Source organism: Geotrypetes seraphini, chromosome 7 (assembly GCF_902459505.1).
Source record: "Geotrypetes seraphini chromosome 7, aGeoSer1.1, whole genome shotgun sequence".
Taxonomy (NCBI): domain Eukaryota; kingdom Metazoa; phylum Chordata; class Amphibia; order Gymnophiona; family Dermophiidae; genus Geotrypetes; species Geotrypetes seraphini.
The window spans coordinates 106,296,124-106,322,641 of NC_047090.1; the positions used below are offsets into that span (position 1 = coordinate 106,296,124).

At 41.9% G+C, this 26,518-nt stretch overlaps 1 protein-coding gene across 3 annotated transcripts in view; it reads right to left on the reverse strand.

Annotated features, from left to right (window-relative positions):
- DCAF5 (DDB1 and CUL4 associated factor 5) overlaps positions 1–26,518 on the reverse strand; it is a 191,327-nt gene that overhangs the window by 83,283 nt on the left and 81,526 nt on the right. For all 3 annotated transcript variants that reach the window (XM_033951097.1, XM_033951096.1, XM_033951098.1), the window contains exon 6: positions 9,489–9,702. In XM_033951097.1, the coding sequence (XP_033806988.1) occupies positions 9,489–9,702 (214 nt within the window). The remainder of the gene's footprint in view (positions 1–9,488; positions 9,703–26,518) is intronic.

A 26,518-nucleotide genomic window follows, 5' to 3' on the forward strand; every position in this document is an offset into this window, starting at 1 on the left:
GCTCCACCTATATGAATATCCACCACAAAAGTAGGTGCCACTGCATCCAGATGCATACTTACTGAATATCGCTTAGCCTGAGATTACTCATTTATAGGGGAAGTTATCAACTGTTAAGTCAGGTTATTTTAGCACAGAGTCCCATTTTACACCATGAGACTCTGTTATAATGACATGACGTGTGGTAAAATAACTTCACTTAATATTAGCCCATGTTGATAACTCTCCTTTCTCCAGGCACACACATACATATGTATTCTTACCACCTAAAACTATGCCGCTCATTATAGAATTACCTCCATAGAGCCCTACACAAATAGGTGCAACTCTTTCCCTCCTCTCTCAATCTAGGTGACTTGTAAAATTACCCTCCACAGAGTTTTGCACTGATCTTATCTCATACTCTATACCAGTGGTCTCCAACCTTTTTCATGTAAAGGGTCACAATGTGACTACAAGAAAGCTCTGAGGCCCAGCAAAAGCCTAAACTAGTTAAATACATCATTGAAAGTTATGTTTCATTATGCACTCTTCTATGTTTTTAACAAAACTTTGGTGTGGTTTCCACAGTTCTTTAGCTTTGTCACATCACTGCAGTACACATGCATCTAAATATGAATCCTAACTTTTGACTTGTCCTAAAGGCGTATGTACATATGATGCATGCATAATAGGTCTTATACCTGCCTTATGCCAAACTTCATCCACGCTTGGCTTATGGCAATCCTTTTTTCAGACATTTAATGCACTATCTGAACTTAATGACTTTGAAGGACTTGAGGAACATTTCAGCCAACCGTTTGAGAGCCACAATGGTGAACTTTGGGGGTCACATGCTAAAGATCATTGTTCTACACAGTAAGACATACAATTCTCTGTCTGTAGTATGCAGGCATCCAAAGTGAGCAGGAGGCAGGATTTTTAGCTCTGTCATGCAGGCCTATGTCTGGTAGAAATCTGGGAAGCTTGCCATTACTTGCATCATGGGAAGATATGAATGATATCTGGCATGAGATGGTAGAAACGGACAAAAACAAACTAACCTATATCTACTTGATTACTGAATGCCAATAGATTCTGAAATTTGTATCTTTATAGGGAGTTTAGCAGTCTGAAGTACAGTGGGAAGTGCATTCCTGAAACTTTCTTGTAGAACTATAATACAAACAGAAAGAGCTGAGCAGTGATGTAATGTCTGAGAACTTACCATGGACTTTAGCTCCCTTCTCTAAGTAGAAAGTATACATATGCCCTGTCTACAAAATAGCCACAAAAATAATTCAGAATACAGTAGTCTGTAGCATTAAATTAGCATCTTGTCACTGGCTCCAGATAAGGAGGAGTATTACAGTTTCATGCAGAAATCTTAGAAGGCTTGGATATTTTTTCAGGCAAAGTATGAAGGAAATCAACCAGCTGGACTGACATTAACCATTAGACAGCCATCTAGGACGGTAGATTCTAAGCAGCAGACACACTGAAAGAAGGAAATCAACCAGCTGGACTGACATTAACCATTAGACAGACCGGTGAGGCTGACCTCGGTACCGGGAAAGATGGTAGAGGCGCTGATAAAGGACCGCATCATTGATCACCTTGAAGAACATGGTCTGATGAGGACCAGCCAGCACGGTTTCAGCAAAGGCAGATCTTGTTTGACGAACTTGCTGCACTTCTTCAAAGGAGTAAACAGGCAGATAGACAAGGGTGACCCGGTCGACATTGTATATCTGGATTTTCAGACAGCGTTCGACAAGGTTCTGCATGAACGACTACTTCAGAAAATTGCGAGCCATGGAATAGAGGGTGAAATACTCACATGAATTAAAATCTGGCTGGAGCATAGGAAACAGAGAGTGGGGGTAAATGGATAATAGTTGGACTGGAAGAGCATCACCAGTGGGGTGCCGCAGGGCTCGGTGCTTGGATCCATGCTCTTCAGCATCTTTATAAACGATCTGGACATTGGTACGACGACTGAGGTGATTAAATTTGCGGATGATACAAAGTTATTCAGAGTAAAGAGCTGCACGGGGATGATGGGAATCCCGCAGGACCCGCAGGGATCCCATGGGTTCCCCCTTCGGATCATGGGGATCCCTTGGGTTGCGGGGATTCCGTGGGGAACCCCCTAGTGGTCTTGGGGATTCTGCGGGGTTGGAGGCAGCTCGAGTACGAGTGGCTCATCTTCTTTTCCTGCCTTCCTGCAGCATACAGCGCTCCTAGCACGCCACACGTAGCCGACCCAGAAGTCTTCCCCCGACGTCAGAGCTGACATCGGAGGAAGGCTTCTCATCAGCTACGTGCAGCGTGCAGGGCCCACTGCCCTGTGATTGTGAAGAAGTGCTGCTCTGAGTCTGACGTCGGGAGAGGTTGTGCGAACTCTCAGCTGTTGCGCGTGTATAGCTCCTGCGCCTCGCGTGCCACAGAGGAGTGGAAAGAAGGAAGCAGCGAGTCTTGCGGGAGGGGGGCAGAAAGGGAGGGAGCAAGCAAGCGGGCATGCATGCGTTGTAATTAGGAGGAAGCAGTTGGAACGTGGGAGGGACCCAAACGCGGGATACAGGAGGGAGTGCATTTTTGAACACAGAAGGAAGGGAAAAGAAGTGAGGAGCAACATTAATGGAAAGAGGACAGATTGGCTGCCTGAGTTGGGGTTTTTTTGGGGGGGGTTATTGGGGGGGGTTCCTGTACATTGTACAACTAGGCAGGGAAGGAAGGGAAATTGTCTACAGGCCTTTGCTTTTTATAGCAAGCTAGTTTTGACGTCCATAACTTGTTGAATGGCATAAACTTGGAAGAGAGGATGGAGAAAGGGAGGGAAAGTGATGCTGAGGTGGGGAGGGAATAGAAAGGGAGAATTGGGCGTGAGTGTGTCCGTTAGAGGGAAAGAGATGGTGTACCAAGGGAATGGAAGAAAGAGGAGAATTTTTGGTCCTAGGGAGGGAGTGAGGTACAAATATAGGGAAGAAAAAGATGAGAGGGAGAAATGTTGTGATTGAAAGGGATGCAAGAGGGAGGAATGCTGGACATAGTGGTGAAGGGAATGGAGGGAGAGATATGGCATGGAGCTGGAGAGGGGTGATAGAACAGAAGGAGAAATGTTGAGCATGGGGCTGTTGGGCAGGGGTGAAAGATGATCATGGTAGGAGGATCCAATGGACAGCAACAGAAGAATTTACAGAAGATGGGAAAGTGGAAAAAAGAAACTGGGACCAACATGATGGAAAAATAAGTCTCCAGACAACAAAGGTAAAAAATGGAATTTATTGACTAAAATATGTTAGCTTTAGGAAATGTATATAGCAGATGTCTTTGTATTGTGTTCAAAAGAAAAGGAAATGCATTTCTGGTTTTATTTCTCTAGTGCTGAAGTACTTGCTGATCCTGTGGCTGGTGGGGATCCCCAAGCACCGTCAGCAGAAGACCTCCTCTAGAGACAGCCAGAACTCCCTTCCACCTAGCACAGCAGTCGCTGGCAGCATCCATGAACCACTGAGGTGCCAGCATCTGCGACTCAGGGACGCTATTGCTGCCTGCCAAGCTTGGTAAAAGGGACCCCCGGCCAACTGCAAAGGAAGTCCTCAGCTGACAGCTTGGGAGTTCTCATCAGCTGAGTATTTATATTTACATTAGAGGCTCTGGTAGAAACCCATTTACAAAGTATGTATTCTTCCCAATTAATATTTCCAAATTAATAAAGTGTCTTTGCTTATTTGTAAATGGGTCTCTACCACAGCCTTTAATTCAGTAGCATAATTAAGTGAAATAACTATTTCTGAAGTTTATAGAGATGGGCAGGGATGGAGGTGATTCCTCGCGGGGACGGAAGGATTCCTCGCGGGGATGAGTGGGATTTCTGTCCCTGCGCAACTCTCTAATTCAGAGTAGTGAAGACACAGGGGGATCGCGAAGATCTGCAACATGACATAATCAAGCTGGAGAAATGGGCATCAACATGGCAAATGAGGTTCAACATGGATAAGTGTAAAGTGATGCACATCAGTAACAAAAATCTCATGCACGAATACAGGATGTCTGGGGCGGTACTTGGAGAGACCTCCCAGGAAAGAGACTTGGGAGTTCTAATCGACAAGTCGATGAAGCCATCTGCGCAATGTGCGGTAGCGGCGAAAAGGGCAAACAGAATGTTAGGAATGATAAAGAATGGGATCACGAACAGATTGGAGAAGGTTATCATGCCGCTGTACCGGGCCATGGTGCGCCCTCACCTGGAGTACTACGTCCAGCACTGGTCGCCGTACATGAAGAAGGACAAAGCCATGGGATCAGACAATCTACACCCCAGGGTACTCAGAGAGCTGAGTGAAGTTCTGGCTGAACCACTATCCGTGCTCTTCAATCTTTCCATGCGCACGGGAAAAGTACCCCTAGACTGGAAAACAGCTAACGTAATTCCACTCCACAAAAAGGGCTGCAGAACAGAGACAGAAAATTACAGACCGGTGAGTCTTACATCCATAGTGTGCAAACTCATGGAAACACTGATCAAACAGAAACTTGACAAAATTCTAGACGAAGAAAATTTATGTGATATACACCAACACGGATTTACCAGGGGAAGGTCCTGCCAATCTAATCTGATTGACTTCTTTGACTGGGTGACCAGTCATCTGGATGCCGGGGAGTCCCTGGACGTGATATATTTGGACTTCAGCAAAGCTTTTGATAGCGTCCCACACCGCAGGCTGTTGAACAAACTACAATCGATGGGATTAGGGGATACATTCACTACATGGGTAAGGGATTGGCTAGATGGTAGGCTTCAAAGGGTGATGGTAAACGGTACCCCCTCCAAAACGTCAGCAGTGACGAGTGGAGTACCTCAGGGCTCCGTCTTAGGGCCGATTCTATTTAATTTATTCATAGGAGATTTGACCCAAGGGCTTAGAGGAAAAGTATCACTGTTTGCCGACGACGCCAAACTATGCAACATAGTAGGCAAAAGCAGTGTGCCTGACTTTATGACGCAGGACCTACGGCAGCTGGAACAGTGATCATCAACCTGGCAGTTAGGCTTCAATGCTAAAAAATGTAAAGTAATGCACCTAGGCAAAAAAAATCCACACAGAACTTACACACTAAATGGTGAAACCTTGTCCAGGACCACGGTGGAACGTGATTTAGGAGTGATCATTAGCGATGATATGAAGGCTGCCAATCATGTGGAGAAGGCTTCGTCCAAGGCAAGACAAATGATGGGCTGCATCCGTAGGGGTTTTGTCAGCAGAAAACCTGAAGTCATAATGCTACTGTACAGATCCATGGTGAGACCTCATCTCGAGTATTGTATTCAATTCTGGAGACCACACTACCCGAAAGATGTGTTGAGAATTGAGTCGGTTCAGCGAAATGGCTACCAGGATGGTCTTGGGGCTCAGGGATCCCGCGTATGAAGAAAGGTTAAAAAAACTGCGGATGTACTCACTGGAGGAGCGAAGAGAGAGGGGGGGACCTGATTGAGACCTTTAAATATATCACGGGGCGTATAGAGGTGAAAGATGATATCTTCAATCTTACAGGGCCCTCGGTAACAAGAGGACACTCGCTGAAAATCAGGGGAGGGAAATTTCAAGGTGATACTAGGAAGTACTTCTTCACCGAAAGGGTGGTCGATCATTGGAACGAGCTGCCTCAGCAGGTGATTGAGGCCAACAGCGTGTCAGATTTTAAGAGAAAATGGGATATTCAAGTGGGATCTATAGGGGAGTAAAAGTCAGGGAGTGGGTCATTGGTATGGGCAGACTCGATGGGCTATGGCCCTTTTCTGCCGTCAATTTCTATGTTTCTACTCGAAAGGGTCCAGAGAAGAGCAACTAAAATGGTTAAGGGGCTAGAGAAGTTGCCGTACAGTGAAAGATTAGAGAAACTGGGCCTTTTCTCCCTCGAACAGAGGAGATTGAGAGGGGACATGATCGAAACATTCAAGGTACTGAAGGGAATAGACTTAGTAGATAAGGACAGGTTGTTCACCCTCTCCAAGGTGGAGAGAACGAGAGGGCACTCTCTAAAATTGAAAGGGGATAGATTCCGTACGAACATAAGGAAGTTCTTCACCCAGAGAGTGGTAGAAAACTGGAATGCTCTTCCGGAGTCTGTCATAGGGGAAAACACCCTTCAGGGATTCAAGACAAAGTTAGACAAGTTCCTGCTGAACCAGAACGTACGCAGGTAGGGCTAGTCTCAGTTAGGGCGCTGGTCTTTGACCAGAGGGCTGACACGTGAGCGGACTGCTGGGTACAATGGACCACTGGTCTGACCCAGCAGCGGCAATTCTTATGTTCTTATCTAGGCTGGTAGATTCTAAGCAGCAAACATACTGAAAGATCAGTGTATATTTTTATCCCCAGGGAGTGTACACAATAATTGAAAACACACACACATATACCTCTCTCTCTCTATATATATATATATATATACCTATATATATATATATGTGTGTGTGTGTGTGTGTGTGTGTGCATGCGACAAAATATATAGATAGATAAATAGAAATGCTCTACCACAGAACTCAGCTGATTCTTTTTTTTTTTTCTCCTTTTTTATTTATTGAAAAATAGAGCATTTAAAAACATCTAACTTATATAATTGTATACAAAGCATTACATTAATACATTATATATTTGATATATAATATGTCTCAGCCCTTCCATCCCTCCCTCCCCCCAACCCCGGTGGAAGGATGTGTGCAGGAGATTCATAAATTATAGAAAAAGATTATATATTAAAAATCAATGGGACTATCATTTTGGGAATTTACCCAAATTTCGATTGCACTCCAAATGGTGTTATAATTCTGTATCTGGTTTCTCCAGAGAGCAGTTAACTTAGACATCTGCTGTATATATTGAACTTTAACCAATAATACTCGTAACACTGGTAAATTTGATTGTTTCCAGGCAGATGCGAGGACAAGTCGTCCTGCTGTCATTATCAAAGGCAGCGATCTAGCCCCTTGTTCAACAGACAGTACTCCATGATCTTAGGGATCAGGATACCTAATACTGCCTCAATAAAGGAAATTACTTTATTCCAATAATTCTGTGCTTTGATACAATATCACCAAATATGTTCAAAAGTACCTAATTCTTCACATCCTCTCCAACATTTATCCGATCCTTTCCCATACATAGCTTGCAATCGTACTGGTGTATAATACCAACAAAAAAAGCATCTTATATCCATTTTCTATCATATTACTAGCTATAGTACCATATAAAAGGGAATGCAATATTTCAGTCCACTCTATCAGAATATGTTTTACCTATAATCTTTTCCCATCGACGTCTGTATTTCGGAGGGGGGTGAAGATGCTCCAATTGTGCATTATATAATCTAGTGATGCTTCCTCTCCCGCTCTCTTTTATCAAAGCCTTCCCTAAATCTGATTGTTGAGCAGTAATTAATTCTTTAAGAACCACTTTTCTAATAAAGCTTTCAATTTGTCTATAATAAAACAAGTCGCCTGGTACAAGACCGTATTCTTCTCTCAATAATTCGAAGGGGACAATTTTGTAATCTTCCAACAATTGGCCTGTTTTTAGATCTTTCTTCCCCAGAGTTGGAAGGTCACATCAACTTCTCCTGGAGTAAAATTAGGCATATGTGTAATAGCTACTCCCATAAAATAGTTTTTATCTCCATAACATCGCCTACGCACCTGAATCCACAAATTAAGAGTGTCTTATTACAGGATTGGACTTTTTAGCTATTACAGAGAGTTGAAGCCAGGGTATCGTCCACAATGTGAACGCACTTAGTATCTCCTGTTCCATACATAACCAAGATTTTCCCCTATCCCATTTCCAGTTATCTAAATATTGTAATTGAGCTGCTTGATAGTAATATTGAAATTCTGGTACTGCCATTCCTCCCAATTTTCTAGGATGGTACATCTTTGTTCGGGAAACTCTTGGAGTTTTATGCTGCCAAATAAAAGTGAACATCTTCCGCTCTAATTGTAAGAAAAATTTTTTGGATAAGAGGATCGGTAGGGCTGAAAAAAGATATAACAACCTAGGGAGCACCACTATCTTTATTGTTTGTACTCTACCCAGCCAAGAAATATTTAGATGTTTCCATCTCTCAATATCCTCCCAAATTGCTTTCAAAAGAGGGGGATAATTAGCGGCATATAGCAATTCCATTTGTTTCGTTAAATTAATCCCCAGATATCGTAGTGATTGCTGTGCCCATTTAAAAGAATAATTACTAGTAATTCACCCACGTTCTGAATCTGACAAAGTAAGATCCAGAATTTCTGACTTAGACATGTTTATCCGAAGTCCTGACATCTGTCCAAAAATTGTAAGAGCTTCTACTATAGCTTTCAATGAGGTGGAGGGGTCCCGTATTGTAAAAAGAATATCATCTGCAAATAATAGTATTTTTGTCTCTAACCCGCCACAACTTATACCTAAAATATTTGGAGTTTGTTGCACCAATTGTGCGAAAGGCTTCATAACCAATGCAAAGAAAACAGGTGATATAGTGCAACCTTGGCGAGTCTCCCTCCACAAGGTAAAGCATTCAATGTATTCTCCATTGATAATAATTGAAGCTAAAGGGGCCAAGTATAACAATCGAAGCCAGTGTAAAAAAAGTTCCAGATATCCCCTTCTTTTCTAATACTTGAAATAAATAGGGCCAATAGACCCTATCAAATGCCTTCTCAGCATCAATACCCAGAATAAGAGTCGAATCATTTCCACCACCAACTTGGCACAGTATGTGACACACTTGGCGAATATTATCAAAAGTCTGACGACCTGCATTTTTAAACAGGGAGAACAAGAATTAGGCTCATGGTTAGATCCAATGCACCAGATGTACTAAGTATGCGGTCTGTTGTAGAGATCAACCAACTGCACCACCTTTTGAAGTTACTGGAGGTCTTGGACATCGACAAAAGAATTGCAGCTAAATTAAATTCCTCAAACTTGAGCTTCAAAAAGGGACAAAGCTCAAATCAAAGTTGGTGCTCAAGCCTATAAGGAGCCTAAAGAGGCATGCAAAAAAGAAAGAAAGCTTGAAGAGCTGATAAACCTAACAAAATGAGGAAAGTACTGAAAATAAAAACAATGGCGAAAATAAGACAAACAGAGGAAAAACAGGCACAGGAAGGCACATAAAGTTTGTTTAAAAGCACTGAAGACAGCCTACGAAGCTCTGACTCTCAGCTCTGTCGAAAAAAAGACTGAAAAACCTGTGCTTGCTCATTGGGTGTGAACGCATCTGCACATGCACAGTGAGATGCTGCTAAAATTTTCTAATACCTGTATATGCTGCGCAGTGTCTGCATCAAGCTCCATCGGTTGACATCACCCAGATGTGAGAATATTGATGGCCTACTTGTCCTTGGAGAACATTTTGTATGTGAAGATCTTTTTTAACAGAATACTTGGGGAGCAACATTAATTCACTAGGACAAGACATGCCTTGAAAGTGATGTGATGAATGGTCTCTTTTACCTGGTCATGGTCCCCTGCAAAGCAGCAGCTCTTCATAGTGCAAGAGTTGAAGTAGCCCTGGTTGTCGAACTGGAAAATAGGCAGCCTGGAGTGGATGTCATACAGCACCGGTGGGAGTCGACGGCGCAGTGCGAGCAGTTGTGTGCCACTGCTGTTGAACCGCACGCTCATAGCACTCTGGAGAGAGAGGTTGCCTCCATACCGCAGCAAAGAGCTAGAAAAAGACCATAAAGAAAGGGAGAAAACTTCAGACTAAAATAAAGTGAGCTTCCAGTGTATAGAAAAGACTTATTACTGATAAACTAAACACAGAGGGGATTTTTCTCTCTACAAAACCACTTTAAATTAACCATAGACTTAAAATTAATTATACGTTTACTGATGAGGCAAGATAAAACATGAAAATGAAAAAAATTGTCAAAACAATGCATTATTCCAAAAACAATGTGTGCTGTTTCCCTCATTTTCAGATGAGTTACATTCAGTAGTATAATCACACCTGACATTTTGGATGAGCATTATGAACCTCCCTCCTTCCCTTTGCCCCACCCCCCTACAAGTCCAGAATTTTTCTCTCCCCCTACCTTCCTAGCTTTGGTATCTCTCCCCTGCATGCTTTTTTGCTGGCAACAATAAAGTTGGGGAAGGGGCAGTTTTCCCTCTGCCATGTCCCATCCATGTGGCAACAAAAAGTTGCATCAGAAAAAGTGCATTATGGTAGAGAGAAGGCCCTCAGGCTGGCTAAAGATAGCCTGACTTTATTCCTGCTAGCGATAAACACACAAGTTTGAAGGATAAGGAGGAGATACAGGACCCGAACAGGAGAAGTTGGGGCAGGGGAGGGAGAAAATTATTCCAGGACCAGCAAGTGTGTGGGAAGGAAGAGGTGGCTAAGGAAAAAAACAACATCTAACTGGTAGCCAGACTGGGTGGGCCTGAGCCAAAAATGGGTAGGTGGGCAGGCCTGTGCCAATGAAGGCCCACCTGTGGCTACAACCCTGGGTTACATCAGAAAAACTTAAGACACTGGTACAGTGTCAGCAAGTGAAGAAGGCATGCCCTCTTTAGATAACATGCTTTAGGGCCCTGATGCAGAATTCAAATTTTGGGACTGGGCCAGACTTGGTACAAGGTGTTGGGAGTTCACTACACTGTATCAATTTGAGACTTTCTATACATATATTAAATCAAAGCATTTCCATTATTTTTTACTACATGAATTTTTCATGCACTTGTGTTTGTGGGCTGTGATTGATAAATAAGTTTTGAATTTGGGATAGTTCATAGTAACTTCACATCAATGTTTGAGATAGTGATATATTGGACTACCATTAGATAACTCACAGATATCCTGAGACTAAGTAGTTTGGGGCAGATTATTTCCACTTTATTTTGGTTGTTTTTGTTGTTCTTTGGTCTGATGGCTTCTTTTTCGTTCAAAAAGTATCTTTTCTAGTTTACTGGTACAATGTAAGTAACAAATATGCTATTTTTTAGGTCAATTTTTAACTCCACAGTTGACATTCCTTTTTAAAAGTTGAAGGGTTTAAATATATACCCAAATATCCATTCCTAGTAAATATCTGCATATTGTTGTAAAGGTGGCTGGCAGTATTATCCAGATACTGGTGATATTCAGATAGTTATCTGGGCAAGATATAATGGTGCTAGAAAAGGTTCAAAGAAGAGCGACCAAGATAATAAAGGGGATAGAACTTCTCTCGTATGAGGAAAGACAAAAACGGTTAGGGCTCTTCAGCTTGGAAAAGAGACGGCTGAAGGGAGATATGATTGAAGTCTACAAAATCCTGAATGGAGTAGAACAGGTACAAGTTGATCTATTTTTCACTTTGTCAAAAATTACAAAGACTAGGGAACACTCGATGAAGTTACAGGGAAATACTTTTAAAACCAATAGGAGGAAATTTCTTTTTCACTCAGAGAATAGTTAAGCTCTGGAATGCATTGCCAGAGGTTGTGGTAAGAGTGGATAGCGTAGCTGGTTTTAAGAAAGGTTTGGACAAGTTCCTGGAGGAAAAATCCATAGACTGTTATTGAGAAAGACATGGGGGAAGCCACTGCTTGCCCTGGATCGGTAGCATGGAATATTGCTACTCCTTGGGTTTTGGCCAGGTACTAGTGACCTTGATTGGCCACCTTGAGAATGGGCTACTGGGCTTGATGGACCATTGGTGTGACCCAGTAAGGCTATTTTATGTTCTAACTTGGAAAGACCGTTTTTGCAACATGACTAAGGGAAGGGGGAGTGATCATTGTGGGTTTCTGTTTTGTTAGGTTATTTTACCTCAGAAAACCATTTTATGCAATGAGACTCTGTGTTAAAATAACCCAACTTATCAGCAGCCCATATTGATTGGATTTATTAATTTGATATACCGCTATTTACAACCAGGTACTGTATTTAGCTGTTTACAATATAAACAAGTCGCAAGAAAAAAAATATTACATCAGTAAAAATCAAATACAAAATCAAAATTTAGTTTAATCATAACCTTGGGACAATCCCACCATATGTGCCCAACCCCCCCAAAAAGCCTCCAACAGTGCCTATCACCATATTTAAACAAACAGAGCAGCTTCACCGAAATACCACAGAAATAACATCTTATAGCCCTGTTTAGTTAAGGGGGTGGCCAAGGATACCCAAAGCAACACGCTGTAAAGCTGTTCCCATTGCTGTGCCTCCAAGGGTGACCCCAAAAGGTCCTCCCATTTAATCTCATAAGTGTGAACCAGGGGATGGGTATATAAAAGAGCTTTATATAATCTAGATATTAAACCAAAACTAGACCCCGTGCGAAAAACCCTAAGAAAGGCAGAGTCCACCCCCACCCATTCAGGGAGAACCCGTCTCCGCACAAAATCACAGAGCTGAGTATAAGTGAAAAAGTCCGACGCTGGGAGACCGTAAGTATCACACAGAGCTGCAAAAGGGACCAACTCCCCCTGAATAACCAGTTGGCCCAGTACCCGAAGCCCCCTCGTCTCCCAGCAATTGACAGGCAAATCATGGGTAGGCAAGAACTCAGGGGCATACCAGATAGGAGTAGCATAAAAATAATGCTGCCGTGGGAACCAAGCTTTACGAACCTGACTCCAAATCTGTAAAGTGCAGGCCATCCCATAAGGAGTTGTGCGCGCCACCTCATGAATCCCCTCTAAGGGTAACCATGGTAGAGCTGCCAGAGGAAAAGAAGGATGAAGGGCCTGCTCCAAAGAGACCCAACCTCGGGAGGGGAAAGCCCAATGAAACAGAACCTGCAACTGGGCTGCATAGTAATTAACAAAATCAGGAAATCCCATTCCCATTCTCCCATACATACGCTCCCTCCACACCCGGCGCAGCTTATGATTCCAAATGTAGGTAAAAGCCCTCCTTTGCAGCTTCACCAAAAACAATTTAGGAACTGAGAGAGGCAAGCAAGAAAACAGATACAAAAAACGAGGCAGTACATTCATGTGCAAGGCGTTGATCTGACCAATCCAGGACAAACGTAAACTCTCCCATCGATCAAGATCTGCAAAGACAGTCCGCAATAAGGGGAGATAATTCAGGCGGAAAAGATCACCCAGATGCCGAGAAAGGCGGACCCAAGATAGTGAATCGACTTGGCTACCTAGTGGAACGGGAAAGACCCTCGCAAGGCAGGAACCAAGTCAGCAGGGAGGAAAATACTGAGCAACTCATATTTGGCAACATTAATTTTGAACGCAGCCACTGTGCCATATTGTTCCAACAGCCGAAGTACCTCCTGCAGAGATTGAAGGGGATGAGTAAGTGTAAAAAGAACATCATCCGCATAAAGCGAGATCTTGTGCTCCTGCTCACCCACCTCAATGCCGCGAATACAGGCATTAGAATGAATGGCCGCAGCAAGGATTTCCATAACCAAAGCAAAAATAAGAGGCGACAATGGGCACCCCTGTCTCTTCCTTTGTCTAACCAGAAAGGAATCAGTAAGCCTCCCATTCACCCATAAACTGGCCTCTGGATTAGTATATAACAAAGTGACCCAATACAAAAAATTACCAGAGATTCCAACCTTGCGAAGCACTGCCTGCAAAAAAGGCCAAAAAACCCTATCAAAGGCTTTCGTGACGTCAACCGAAAGACCGATGGGAGAGAAAGATGACGGGCCACCTACACAAGGTCTAGTACCCTACGGACATTGTCACCGGGCTGTCTCCCAGTGATGAAACCACACTGATCACTATGGATCAAAGCTGGTAAAAAACACTGGAGACGCACAGCCAGATTATAATCAACCCCAAGTAAGGAGATCGGCCTATATGACCCACAAAACTTAGGGTGAGAGAGAGCCCTTTTTCATGAGTTGGAGCGGACTTAAGAGGAGGATAACCCAGAGAGGTGAGAAAACTGCTGAGTTCAATAACATCCTTATTAGCGTCATTATCTAAATGAAGATTAATGTCACCAATAATCAATAGTCTCTGGAATTTTAGGAAAGCACTTGTTATGGACTCGAATACTAGTTCAAAAGATATATTCCAAGGAATCAGGGGATGATAAAATAACAGAATACCTAATAGGTGGCAGGAGAGCTCATCGTTAACAGTAGCTAGCATATATTCTAGTGATGTATCGCTACGTTTTTCAAGAGGCTGGCCAACAGGTACCATAGAGGGACTGGCCTTTCAGTTGCAGACTTCAGTCTGCTTCTCCTCCACACAAACAGAACTGAACCCTCAACGAGTGGAGCTCTGAGCACTGAAAGTCATGGAAAATTAAAAAACAAAACAAAAACCCCAACCAGAAAAAGACAAAAAATAAAGGAATATACAGAGCAGATCAGAAAGACTCCTTCCAGCTCACGTGCAAAAGGAAAAACTGAAGGGGGCAGCAGAGCCCTCTAGTGAAGGAGGAGGGATTCAAAAGCTGGAGTGGATTCCTTTAGCACAGCTTGCGAGCATGAGGATATTACCCGTCCATTCAGAATAACACTCCTATTGCACTAGAAATACCTTTTTCACAGCAGGTATAAATTTGCTTTTGGGCATGTGTGTTTAACTGTTGCTGTCTCTGGGAGACTATTTATAAAGATTTACAGGCACCCACATTACCTTTATAAACCAGGTGCCTTTTAGATGTCTCACATAGGAATCCACATATAAAATTACCACCCAAAATGCCCAAGAACTATGATAGTAAGGCATGGGCACAAAAGACTTCCTGTCTATAGTACTAAGTTGGTAGGTTCTCTAGTTGGCTGGCATTCTTCCCAGCAGGTCTCATTTATCAGCTCATATCCTTCCCTCCTGAATTTTATGAGCTTCCAAGCCTGGATCAGCCATTTTTCAGGGCAGGGCCATGCTGGGCCTACAGAGCTGAAAACCTAAAGCAAACAAACTCTTTTGTGCTTTTCAGTCTTAAATAATATAAATGTCTAGCCAAGATTTGAAATATGCAAGTCAAAACCTTTACGCATTATAAACAGACATGGTGTACAATGCTCTCATTTCCTTAGCTGAGTGCCCAATATGTAGACAGGCTTTGACACTCAGTCTAAACGGGCTCAGAATAGAACAACAATGGGCAGCTTTCTGTCCAAATGTCGTCAGCACTACTGCAAATAAATTCACTGTCATCAGTCAGTAGGTACGAGATTTAACAACTAATTCTGCATCACTTCTAACCTTCCTTTCCAGGAAAAGCTGTGTGTGAACCAAATGCCCTTTTAGGAAACTTTGCCTTTCCTCTTTACATTTGGCAGAACTCTGTGCGTTTTTCTTAAGTTGTTGATAATCTGTTCACTGATACAACATATAGATGAAAAATCAGATTTTTTTGGGAAGAAATTTATGGTGTAATGGTACTATGTAGTTAAAGAGGGAAATTACTATTACTTTCCAGAATCTTTTTCTTCCTTTGCTGACTGGGAAGCCAGATTAAGAAAAATACCTTGTTTTCAACAGAATCTTTGCAGCACAGACAAAATAAACTGACAACCAATGTCAAAAAAATCAGGGCAGAAGTTATCTTAACCTTATGTTCTAAATTTTCTCTGTGCTCACTCTTAGGGCTCACAGTTTTCAGATTTTACAAATGAACTCATAAAATATACCAAAACTGAACTTTCAATTTTATCTGTATTTCAGTAAGCTCTTTCGAGCAGGGACTGTCTTCTTTGTAATTCTGTCCAGCACTGTGCACGTCTGGTAGCACTATAGAAATAATAGTAGTAATAGTAGTAGTAGCTTTATGCAGGAAAAAATAGAATTACCTACAAGGGTTGTACCAAATATTCATATTCGGTGCAAGATATCCAAGATATAAAATATTCAAGCCAGCCATAATTTATATAGAGTACGCATAACACCTCCAGAACACCTTGGCACAGAACTGTCCTTGTTAACTGGATGCCCTGCTATCCATAAGGAAATCCATCCATTTGAGCAGCTAACGCCAAAATGCCCCAACAGCAATGGAGGAACGGCCTAGTGATTAGAGCTGCCGCTTCAGCACCCTGGGGTTGTGGGTTCAAACCCAGTGCCGCTCCTTGTGAACCTGGGCAAGTCACTCAACCCTCCATTGCCCCAGGTACTATAGTTAGATTATGAGCCTGCCGGAAAAGATGGGGAAAATACTTAAGAGTACCTGCTATGTAGTGTAAACTGCTTTGATATCTGCAGAGGAATGGCGGTATATCACATAAAGATAATGATAACAATACAAGAGTTCAATAACCTTTTTGTGCTCATCAGTGAATAATGAGTAGGATAGGAGCACCCCAGCCATTCATAACCTCAGCTCATAGCTCCTTTACAGAGTTTCTGGCTTGGGTACGCCTTCCTAGAGTTACCAGATGTCCTGGAAAACCTGGAGATGTCCTCTTTTTAGAGGACTGTCTGGGTATCCGGAGGGATTTCTAAAACCCAGCAGTTTGTCTGGGTTTTGTAAGGCTCGGAGCTCGGGTCATCTGGAGGGCCTCTGCGCATGTGGGGATGTCCGCATCTGCGTGGACATCCTCCAGCTTGGGGGAGGAGACACAAGGTTCATATGGGGGTGGGACCGGGGGCAGACTGGGGCGGGGCCAGGTGTCATCTTTTTTTAAAGAGGAAATATGGTAACCCTACTACTGCCGAACATTAGCTCCAATATTCTAAAGAGAAAACACTACCATTATGCCTTGGCAGCACAAAAGACTGTCAGGAGATGTGAGGAGCTTTAAACCCTACTACAGGCACCACTTCATCCCCGATGCCTAATGGCCACACACACCCAGGTGTCCCCAGTTGGGATGGGTCACAGCACCACATTAATGGTGGGTTTGTTTCCACGGAAAAGGGGAGGGGGGAACTCCATTTTATGTCTAACACAGGTAGCTGTGACATCTTGAGCTACCTGGCAACCCCAACTAAGCCACAACCCTCATCCCCACCCTGCATGTTTACAGAGTAGAAAGAGAGGCACTGGCCTTGGGGGGGGAGGGGGTCAGAGATACATAACAAATACAGTACGATGGAACGGAGACCTCCCTCACTCCAACTCCAGTCTATTATAACTTTGACCATGAACTCTCTGGTAGGATCTCACCAAAAGACAACTTTAGAGAAGAATAACATAGAAGCCACTACTGAGCCATAAGAAACTCCCATATCTTTAGGATGAATGATGTACTCCATACAATCAGCTGTTTGGATATGGGCCCTGGTGCCAAGCTTTCTCTATCACAAAAGACCTTAACCTAGTGAAATATCTTGCATACGATTCTCCATGTCGCAGGATCGATTGGCTGTTGTAGCAGTTCTCATGATTTTGGGCTCCAAGGCATCACAGGTGCTCTGGGATAACAGACTCCTGTGAGTCTACATGAGGAGCCAATTCCCTGAAAATTGCCCATTTGGAGTGAGAGAGAATTGGCAATTGCATTACTCTTCCCTGAAATGTGTCTTGCACAAGTATAGATATTACAGAATAAATAACGCAAGACCAACTTCCTTAACAGGTTGACTATGAAAATGCAGCATGTGGATTGATGGTTTATGACCTCCACTTACAATGTGATTGTCTGATCAGAATGTTACCCTCCTGTGCCACTGTCAATCTTCCAAATGAAAATGGATACCATGACGAGAAACAGCTCCAAAAAAGTTAACATTCCCAGTGGTCTTGCCTTGTTCCAGCTTACCAGCCATTCCTCCATACACCGTGATCCCTGGAAATATACCCTGAAACAGGCTCCCTGCTGCATCAGAATGTAACTTACATTACATTACGTTACGTTACATTTGTGATTTCTATTCCGCCTGTGCCTTGCGGTTCTAAGCGGATTACAGTTAAAAGAGATCAGGACATTACCGAGAGAATTACATTACAACGATTTAAGTAAATTACATGTTGTGGTATAGAAATACAAGTATAAGATAAGATACAATCTAGAGATAAGTTCCTCCTGCCACATTCATTTCCCATTAAATTATTCCAAAAATATTTTTCAATTCTCAGACCATCTCTTATCTGATCCTTCAATTCCGCTCATCTCTTACCTCTTCTTACACGCTTCTTCTTCCTACCCTACTATCCTATTCAACTGTATTCCACACCTTCCCAAATCTAACTGATGTGACCTCGCTGTCCTTACAGCATCTCTTGTATACTGTCTTGAACTGAAAAGGTATGACGGGATATAAATAAAGCTATTATTATTACTATTAATATGTTAATGAAATGAGATTTGCATGCATCAGCTGTTGAAACAAACATTCTGCATATGAAAATTCACTCCATGGTCATCACCTGTCTGGCAAAGATAAGACTCAGCAGTGACTACATGTACCAAAGATGATCTTTTTTTGCTGAGACAGATATCTGCACCAAACTTTTAAGTTTTCTCAAATTTTTCTGCAATAGCCTGGAAACTCTCCTTGAAATCTAGTTTCGTTCCCAGAAAAGATATGCAAGATGCTGGGCTGAATATTCTGTCCATTGCCTTCAGAATGCCAAGCTGCTGCCCTGAAGTGGTGAAGAAGGGATTGACAGTTGTTACTATTCCTGAGATCCATGAAGAAATAGTCATTTAAATTACATATGATGTTTTTGCTATTTGAGGCTCATTCCATGACATAATTAAGAAAGATAGTGAAGAATTCATAAAAGGCACAAGAAACTGTCAGCCCACAGGCATGCATTTATCAAAACAGAATTGCACCTGGTATTGGAAACCTAAATTAGGTAAGTTCTTTAGATGTACCAATTCAATGTCACCTTTGCCATGAGGGCACCATGGCCACATCACCTCACCAATCTCAGCATCTGATTGAAGGAAGAGTATAAATTTGTACTGTAATTATGGCAAATCCAGTGCAAATCGTTACCTGTTAACTATATATTATGTATGTTTAACCTGTAACCCGTTCTGAGCTCTTTGGGTAAAACAGGATAGAAAACTAACTAACTAACTAAATAAATATTGGAGTGGCCTAGTAGTTATAATACCGAGCTCACAACCAGGAAAGCTAGGATTCAAATCCAACTGCTGCTCCTTGTGATCTTGGAAAAGTGATTTAACCCTCCATTGCCTAAGGTACAAAAATTAGACTGTAAGTCCTGGTTCCAATCACAAAATGGCTGCCAGGACCTACTGAAGTAGTCTCACCAGACTGCCATGGGAAGTCTCAACAGCAATTGCAAATGGAGCAGCGGCATGAGACAGGAATGAGTGGGGTATTACCTTATTTTCCTCTCTTTTGTTTTGCTTTGTTTCTATTTATTATCATGGGAGAAAACAAAATCTTATCCTAATAGTACCTACCCAGCCAGCCATGTCTTACAATTTGCTTTGCTGTTTGGATCCTGTTTCAACAATTTAACTAGAAAAATACAAAAGTGGCAGAGGCACTATGGCAACTAATATTGGTATTGCAAAAACAAGGAAAAAAACTGCAGAGCGGAATGTACAAGATGCAAGAATCTTTATTGAAAGTCTATACAAAATTGTAATCCATAAAAATGGTTCTCATATACATGGAGTACAGACCCAACACTCCTTCCTCAGGGGTCCGGGATGTCCGATGTATCACATATAAAGAGTCATGCAGTACTCACTCTGTGCGTTAGCCCAGAGGGCGAATTTCTTGCCTCCGATCCAAAAATTTTGATTATTTTATATTACAACGTTGTTCTCCGCATGACTCTCTATATGTGATACATTGGATATCCCGGACCCCTGAGGAAGGAGTGTTTCTCTGAAACACGGACCATGTTGGGTCCGTACTCCATGTATATGAGAGCTATTCTTATGGATTACAATTTTGTATAGACTTTCAATAAAGATTCCTGCACCTTGTACATTTCACTCTGCAGTTTTTTCCTTGTTTTTGGTGTTCGTCTTTTACTGCAAACCCGTTGGATTTTTCTTTGTTTTGCTTTGTATATATACAATTGCGGCACAGCAACAAGACAAGAAAATTGCAAAAGAGGGACTCAACGGCAGGTTCAATCATGCAACCACAATATTGAAACAGGCCAAAAGGCAGACTCTGCTCTGCCGACCAAAGGAGAAGGAAGATGATCATAATTAGGAACAGATTAAAGAACGACCTGATGAAAATTTTACCCCCCCCCCCCCCCACACACTTCACACAGGAAATTATAGCAATATTTTATGTTTTAACTCCTTTGGTGAACATAAGAACATAAGAATTGCTGCTGCTGGGTCAGACCAGTGGTCCATCGTGCCCAGCAGTCTGTTCACGCAGAGGCCCCCAGGTCAAAGACCAGTGCTCTAAATGAGTCCAGCCTCACCTGCGTACGTTCCAGTTTAGCAGGAACGTGTCTAACTTTGTCTTGAATCCCTGGAGGGTGTTTTCCTCTGTAACAGCGTTCCAGTTTTCTACCACTCTCTGGGTGAAGAACTTCCTTACGTTTGTATGGAATCTATCCCCTTTCAATTTTAGAGAGTGCCCTCCCATTCTCCCTACCTTGGAGAGGGTGAACAATCTGTCTTTATCTGCTAAGTCTATTCCCTTCAGTATTTTGAATGTTTCGATCATGTCCCCTCTCAGTCTTCTCTTTTCAATGGAGAAAAGGCTCAGTTTCTCCAATCTCTCACTGTACGGCAACTCCTCCAGCCCCTTAACCATTTCAGTCACTCTTCTCTGGGCCCTTTCGAGTAGTACCGTGTCCTTCTTGATGTATGGCAACCAGTGCTGGACACAGTACTCCAGGTGAGGGCGCACCATGGCCCGGTACAGCAGGCTTTTCCTGTCACCACTGACAGAAATCAGACTACAGCAAGAAAAGATGCATTGGTCATAAGATTTCCTCTATCACCGCTGAATGTTTCGGTGTTTATCCAAGATATATTCTGCTTGACGAAAGCAGCCAACCCAGCTCAGACTAGAGGAGCCAGAAGACTTTTTACAACACTCATTTACAGTATAGCCAATATTTAAAACAAAATTTCACAGTACAAATGGATGTCTTTTACAGAAGTGACTGCAAAACGTGCTTCCCAAAGTTCACTATAGATTCCCAGGGACAATCTGGTTAGAATGAGTTTTGTCTTCTTCTTCCTGCAGCTGTCTTGAAGCAAATCATATCAGCTCAAGATGTTAGAGGGTGAAAATCTTTAGAATCCATTTGGAAATAATTTTAGCGAAAATATGTTCATAATTTGAATGAGCAAACTTATAACATCAAGGCATTCACACTGCTGCTGCCGTTTCAGGTTGTAAATTTAAAAAATATTTTGAGAGCCCACTTTCCTATCAAGCCGCCATCTGGGATAAGGAGTTTAAACATCTATTATTATCTTCTGTTTCTTATTTACATTTTAGGAAGCAATTAAAAACTTATTTGTTTTACAAATTTTTATGTAATTAACCTGAAATTTTCGAGTTCTAATATTCATTTGTAGTTTTATTATTATTCTTTTGTTAACCGCCCTGAAGAAGCGGTAGTTATCCGTGAAACGTTGGCTTTTGAGAGATGCCACGTTTATGCTTCAACATTTGTTACAGCAGTGCTTTTAAAGCGATCTGTGTCCCAAGCAGAGATTAAGCTTAGCGGCAATTGTAAAGTCTACATGGAAGTTTTTTTGAAGCCAATGATGTGGGTGGAGGAGGCTTGAGCATGTTTGCCAGCCTAAACAAACCTGAGGCTTTTTTTTTCCATTTAAGGCATTACTCTTGGCTAATCGAGTAGAGTACTTTTGGTTTTGTGTATGATCTACATTTATCCACTTCACTATTATTGATTTGTTAACCGCATAGAACTTGATGGTTATGCAGTCTAGAAATTGCTTTGTTATGTTATAGAGGCATCTTCAGCATAAAAAACACAAGTAAGATATTCTCCAAAACTTCATTTAAACTCACATTCTTTCTCATCTGATATGCGTGTTTCATGGTTACAACATCAAAAAAGAGATTATGTCCTTTACCTTGTTAATCTTTTCCAGTAGAAAGGTGAGACATTCTAGACAAGTGGGTTATCTCCCAATGGCTGCGAGCCATCTGCAGAAGGAATCCATTCCAGATTTTAATTCATCCTAAATTGTAATTCACCAATCTTCTTTTAATTCTTGTAATCTTCCTTGCTGTATCCCATTCCCTAAATTGTAAGTCTCCCGAAAATATCCAGATATCTCTTTGTAATTCTCCTGGAAATGTCCAGATGTCTCTTTTGTAATCTGCCCAGAACTGCAAGGTAGGGGCGGAATAGAAGTCAATAATGTAATGTAATTTTTTTTCTGACCCTCCTGTACTTTACTGAGAGCTCTACTGTCACCTGTAGTTAGTACCCAAGCACAAAGAGCTCCATTAATAGTATGTGAAGTAGGGTCATCAATAGTAACATTCCCAAGAATCAACTGTTCTGCTCAAAAAGGAAACATTAGAACAACAAACAACCAATAAAATCAGCAAAGCAGCTCAGGAAGTACGCCTTCATGCATCTTGAACATATATACAGAATTTTTCAAGGCTCCAAAGGGTTAACTGGCATCCAAGAATCAAACTTGAAGAAGCATAAGCAGAATGAGACAGTACGTAGGTGCAGGAGGGACAGGGCAGGAGTCTAGAATGTCTCGCCTATCTACTGGAAAAATATTATCAAGGTAAGGAAAATCTCTTTTTCCAGTGCAATAGGTGAGACATTCTAGACAAGTGGGACGTACAAAAGCAGTCCCAAAAAGCTAGGGTGGGCTGACTGAACCGACCCTCAAGACTGAGGACCCAAAAGCAGAGTCCTATTTTGCCGCCACTTCCACTCTGTAAAATTAGGCAAACATGAGCAGAGTGGACCAAGGAGCTGCTCAACAAATCTCCTCGGCCCACAAAGAGACCATGCTCATGGTAGAATGCGCCTTAACAGAAATAGGAGAGACTGTTTACCACAAAGAAAGTAGGCTAACGAAATGGCCTTATGGATCCATCTGGAAATAGTAGCCTTGGAAGCAGGAGCGCCACGCTCAGAAGAATGAGATAGTACAAAAAAGGTATGAACAGAACAGAAACACTCCATCAGACTCATGTGCAGAAGGGAAAAATTACAGGTGGCAGTAGAGTTCTCAGTGAAATACAGGAGGGTCAGCAAAAAAATCCAGAGTAGATTCCTTATGCAGATGGCTCGCAGTCATTGGAAGATAACCCTCTTGTTTAGAATGTCTTACCTATTGCAATGGAAACTTAATTATTAAGTCAATCTTTAAAAGCTCCATTTCTGAATCTCATGATGGATGGAATTCTTCAGTCCTTATTTATTTTAAACATTCTGCTTTCTTCTTTTTTCCCCGATCTATTATAATTACTCTTCAATGTCGCTTTTCTCTTAAATATTGGAGTTCTACCCTTTTTCCTTTTGTTTCTGTATGTCTGTCCTCAGAATTTGTCCTTGTTGTCCTTGTACGTATAATTTATGTGTTTTTTGTTACCCCTGACTTTTAACATATGTAATTTGCTTTGAAATTAATATTATAACCGTTGGCATCAAATTTTAATAACATGAAACAAGACGGATGATTACACATCCATGAAAGTAAAGCTGAATAAATAACCCTTTCACATTATGATAGTCCATCTCACTTATTTTTTGTGGCGAGTTTGGTTTAGTGTTGAATTTTTGTTGTAGAGGCATTTAATTTTCGAAAGGGCAACAATGATAAAATGAGGAAAATGGTTAAAAAGAAGCTAAGAGGATCAACTGCAAAGGTTAGGACTGTAAACCAGATGTGAATGTTATTTAAAAATACCATCGTAGAAGCCCAGACCAGATGTATTCCATGTATCAGCAAAGGTGGAAAGAAGAGGAAACAAGAGCCGGCATGGTTAAAAGGTGAAGTGAAAGAGGCTATTAGAGCCAAAAAAAACATCCTTTAAAGAATGGAAAATGGATCCAAATGAAGAAAATATGAAGAGGCACTGGCAAGTTAGATGCAAAGCATTGATAAAGACAGCTTAAAGAGAATATGAAGAGAAATTTATTGGAATTGTGGTCAGGCTGTTGGCTCACTACTTCATATGATATATGACTTTACACATGTAAACAATATTGGAAAGAAATTTGAGCTATTATAGTAAAAATATTTGATATACAATACGATATCTCTCTTCCCATAATATTTAAATCCCATGCTCCAGGAGTATCTCTAATGGAATATTATGGAAAACGTTTTGACATTCTTCTCTCCCTAGCACTTAAGAACATTCTTTCTCAATGGAAGTCAACCTACCCTCTTTCCTCACACCTCTGGTGGCAATCAGTTCTATTACACCATAAATATGAGTCAATCCTTGCAAAAAAATTCAGAAATACAATTTAAAAAAATAAACATTGGTCTCCTTTGCAGGCATACTTGTAATTGCTTCCAAGTAATGTTTAATGATGATACCTTAATATTTAGCAATTCTCTCTGCTCCCTTTATTTTGACTATAAGCATGCAATCAGAAATTGTAACTTTATGCTATGCACCGATTTCTATATTGATGTACTGCGAACTTCATTGATATTCTGTTACTGTTACGGTTCTTTTGTATTTTTCTGAAAACTCAAAAATTTTCATGGAAAAAAAAATAAGAACTTAAGAAATGAAATCATTAATTAATACTAATATATTGCTCTACATACTTTTTTAAATATTGAAGAATGAATACAGGGTGCAGTTTTTATCTGCACACTACACCTTCTTCTCCAGCAGCACTGTTGGATTCTCTCATCTCATTTCATAGGACATTTTAATTTGTGCAAAACTTTTTACAGGACACTTCAAAACTGACTTGCACACCTTTCCTTTATTTTTCTTAGGCGTTTGCATCGTTTTTACTGGTGCATCCATCTTAATCAAGCTGAACTAACTGCTTATGAAGTAAGCTTTCCTTGAAACCAAAGGGTGGAAAAAATATATATATATATATATAATTCCTGGTAACTCAAAAAGCATCATCTGCATTTTTGTTTCACTGTATATGCCCACTCTTTCTTACACTGCCTGTGGTGGAACCCTACTCATCTGCTATGTATGATGAGTTCAGTGGTATAAATAGACTCCACATGCCATCTAGTGGTACACATTAGGACATCCTACTGAGAATAGAAACATTTGTCTTCTACTGAACAGCTCTCACTAGACAGAAACGTGAGAAGCTAGTCCACAATTGGAAAATAATGCACTACACAGCTAATGGAATTCTTTCCAACACTACTTTTGTGGATAAAGGAAATCCAGCTTCTACAGCATAGAGACTTATGTAGAGTGAAATATATTAGTTAGGGAATTAACTGGATGTAGTAATTTCTGTATATTTCCTGTTAAGCACAATTATGTACTTAAATGAAAATCAATAAATAAAAAAATTAAAATAGTTAGGGAATTACTTCTTAAACATCCCCACCACCCCAAAACTGTCCCCCTCTACACATAAACATGAATATACATACATACATATAGGTATGAAATATACTCTTGCAGTCCTATCAACTATTCCAGGAGTGTGCAGTCTTAAATGGTTGCTTCTGCTACCACTGAATTTTATTTCCAGCCTATGACAGCTTCTCCTGTGGAAAGTCAACCTTATTTTACCATTCTTTTAAATCGTTCAGGGGAAGATTTTCAAATGCTGCTGGTAAAATCTGATGGGCCGCTATTGCGGCCGCTACGATAACGATTTCATAAAGGCAACCCATTCTGAAAAAGCGCATGCAAATGATGTTTGTGGAGAGTCGCAGAGGGTTGCTAAATTTGCATGTGTCGATCGCTGGTGATAGTGATCGGAACATGTGGAGAATAAACCCACAAATAAAAAAAGAAGATAAGATCCCGAATGGAAGATCTGCAGGAGGGATGCCCACTCCCTTCAACGGCCGCCGTCAAGGAACCCCCCCCACCCGGCAGCAAAAAGGATGCCCATTCCTTCCCAATGCCAAGAAACAGCCCTTGACCCCCCCAGCAAATCCGGGCAGGGGCCTAAGGCTCTGATTGCCCAGACGCCTAAGGCCTCTGCCATAGGAGAGCCTTAAGCAACCTGGGCCAATCAGAGCCTTAGACACCTCTCCAGTGCATCCCAGGATGTACCGGGGAGGGGAAGACCCGCCATTTTGAAGAGGCAGGCCTGCTAGCCAGAGTGAGTAGGCATCCGTAAGGCTGGCCTTTGTAAACAAGGTAAGGGGGGGGTCACTGGGACTATTGCTTGGCGGTAGGAATGGGCATCACTCCCTCTACCAGGAGGTGTCAGGGGGGGGGGGTGTTGCTTAGCAGGAGTAAGTGGGCATCTCTCCTGCTGCCGGGGGATTGTTGCTTGGTGGTGGGAGTGGGCATCCCTCCTGCTGCTGGAAAGATGTTGCTTGGCAACAAGAGAGGGCCTCCCTCCCACTGCTGGGGAGGTGTTGGGGGAGGGGTTGTTTAGAAGCAGAAGGGAGTGTGCATAACTTCCGCTGCCGGGTGTGTGTGTGTGTGGGGGGTGGTATTGTGAGTTGTTGCTTGGTGGCGGGAGTGAGTGAGCAACGATCCCACTGCCGAGGGGGTGTCGGGGGTTGTTGCTTTGTGGCGGC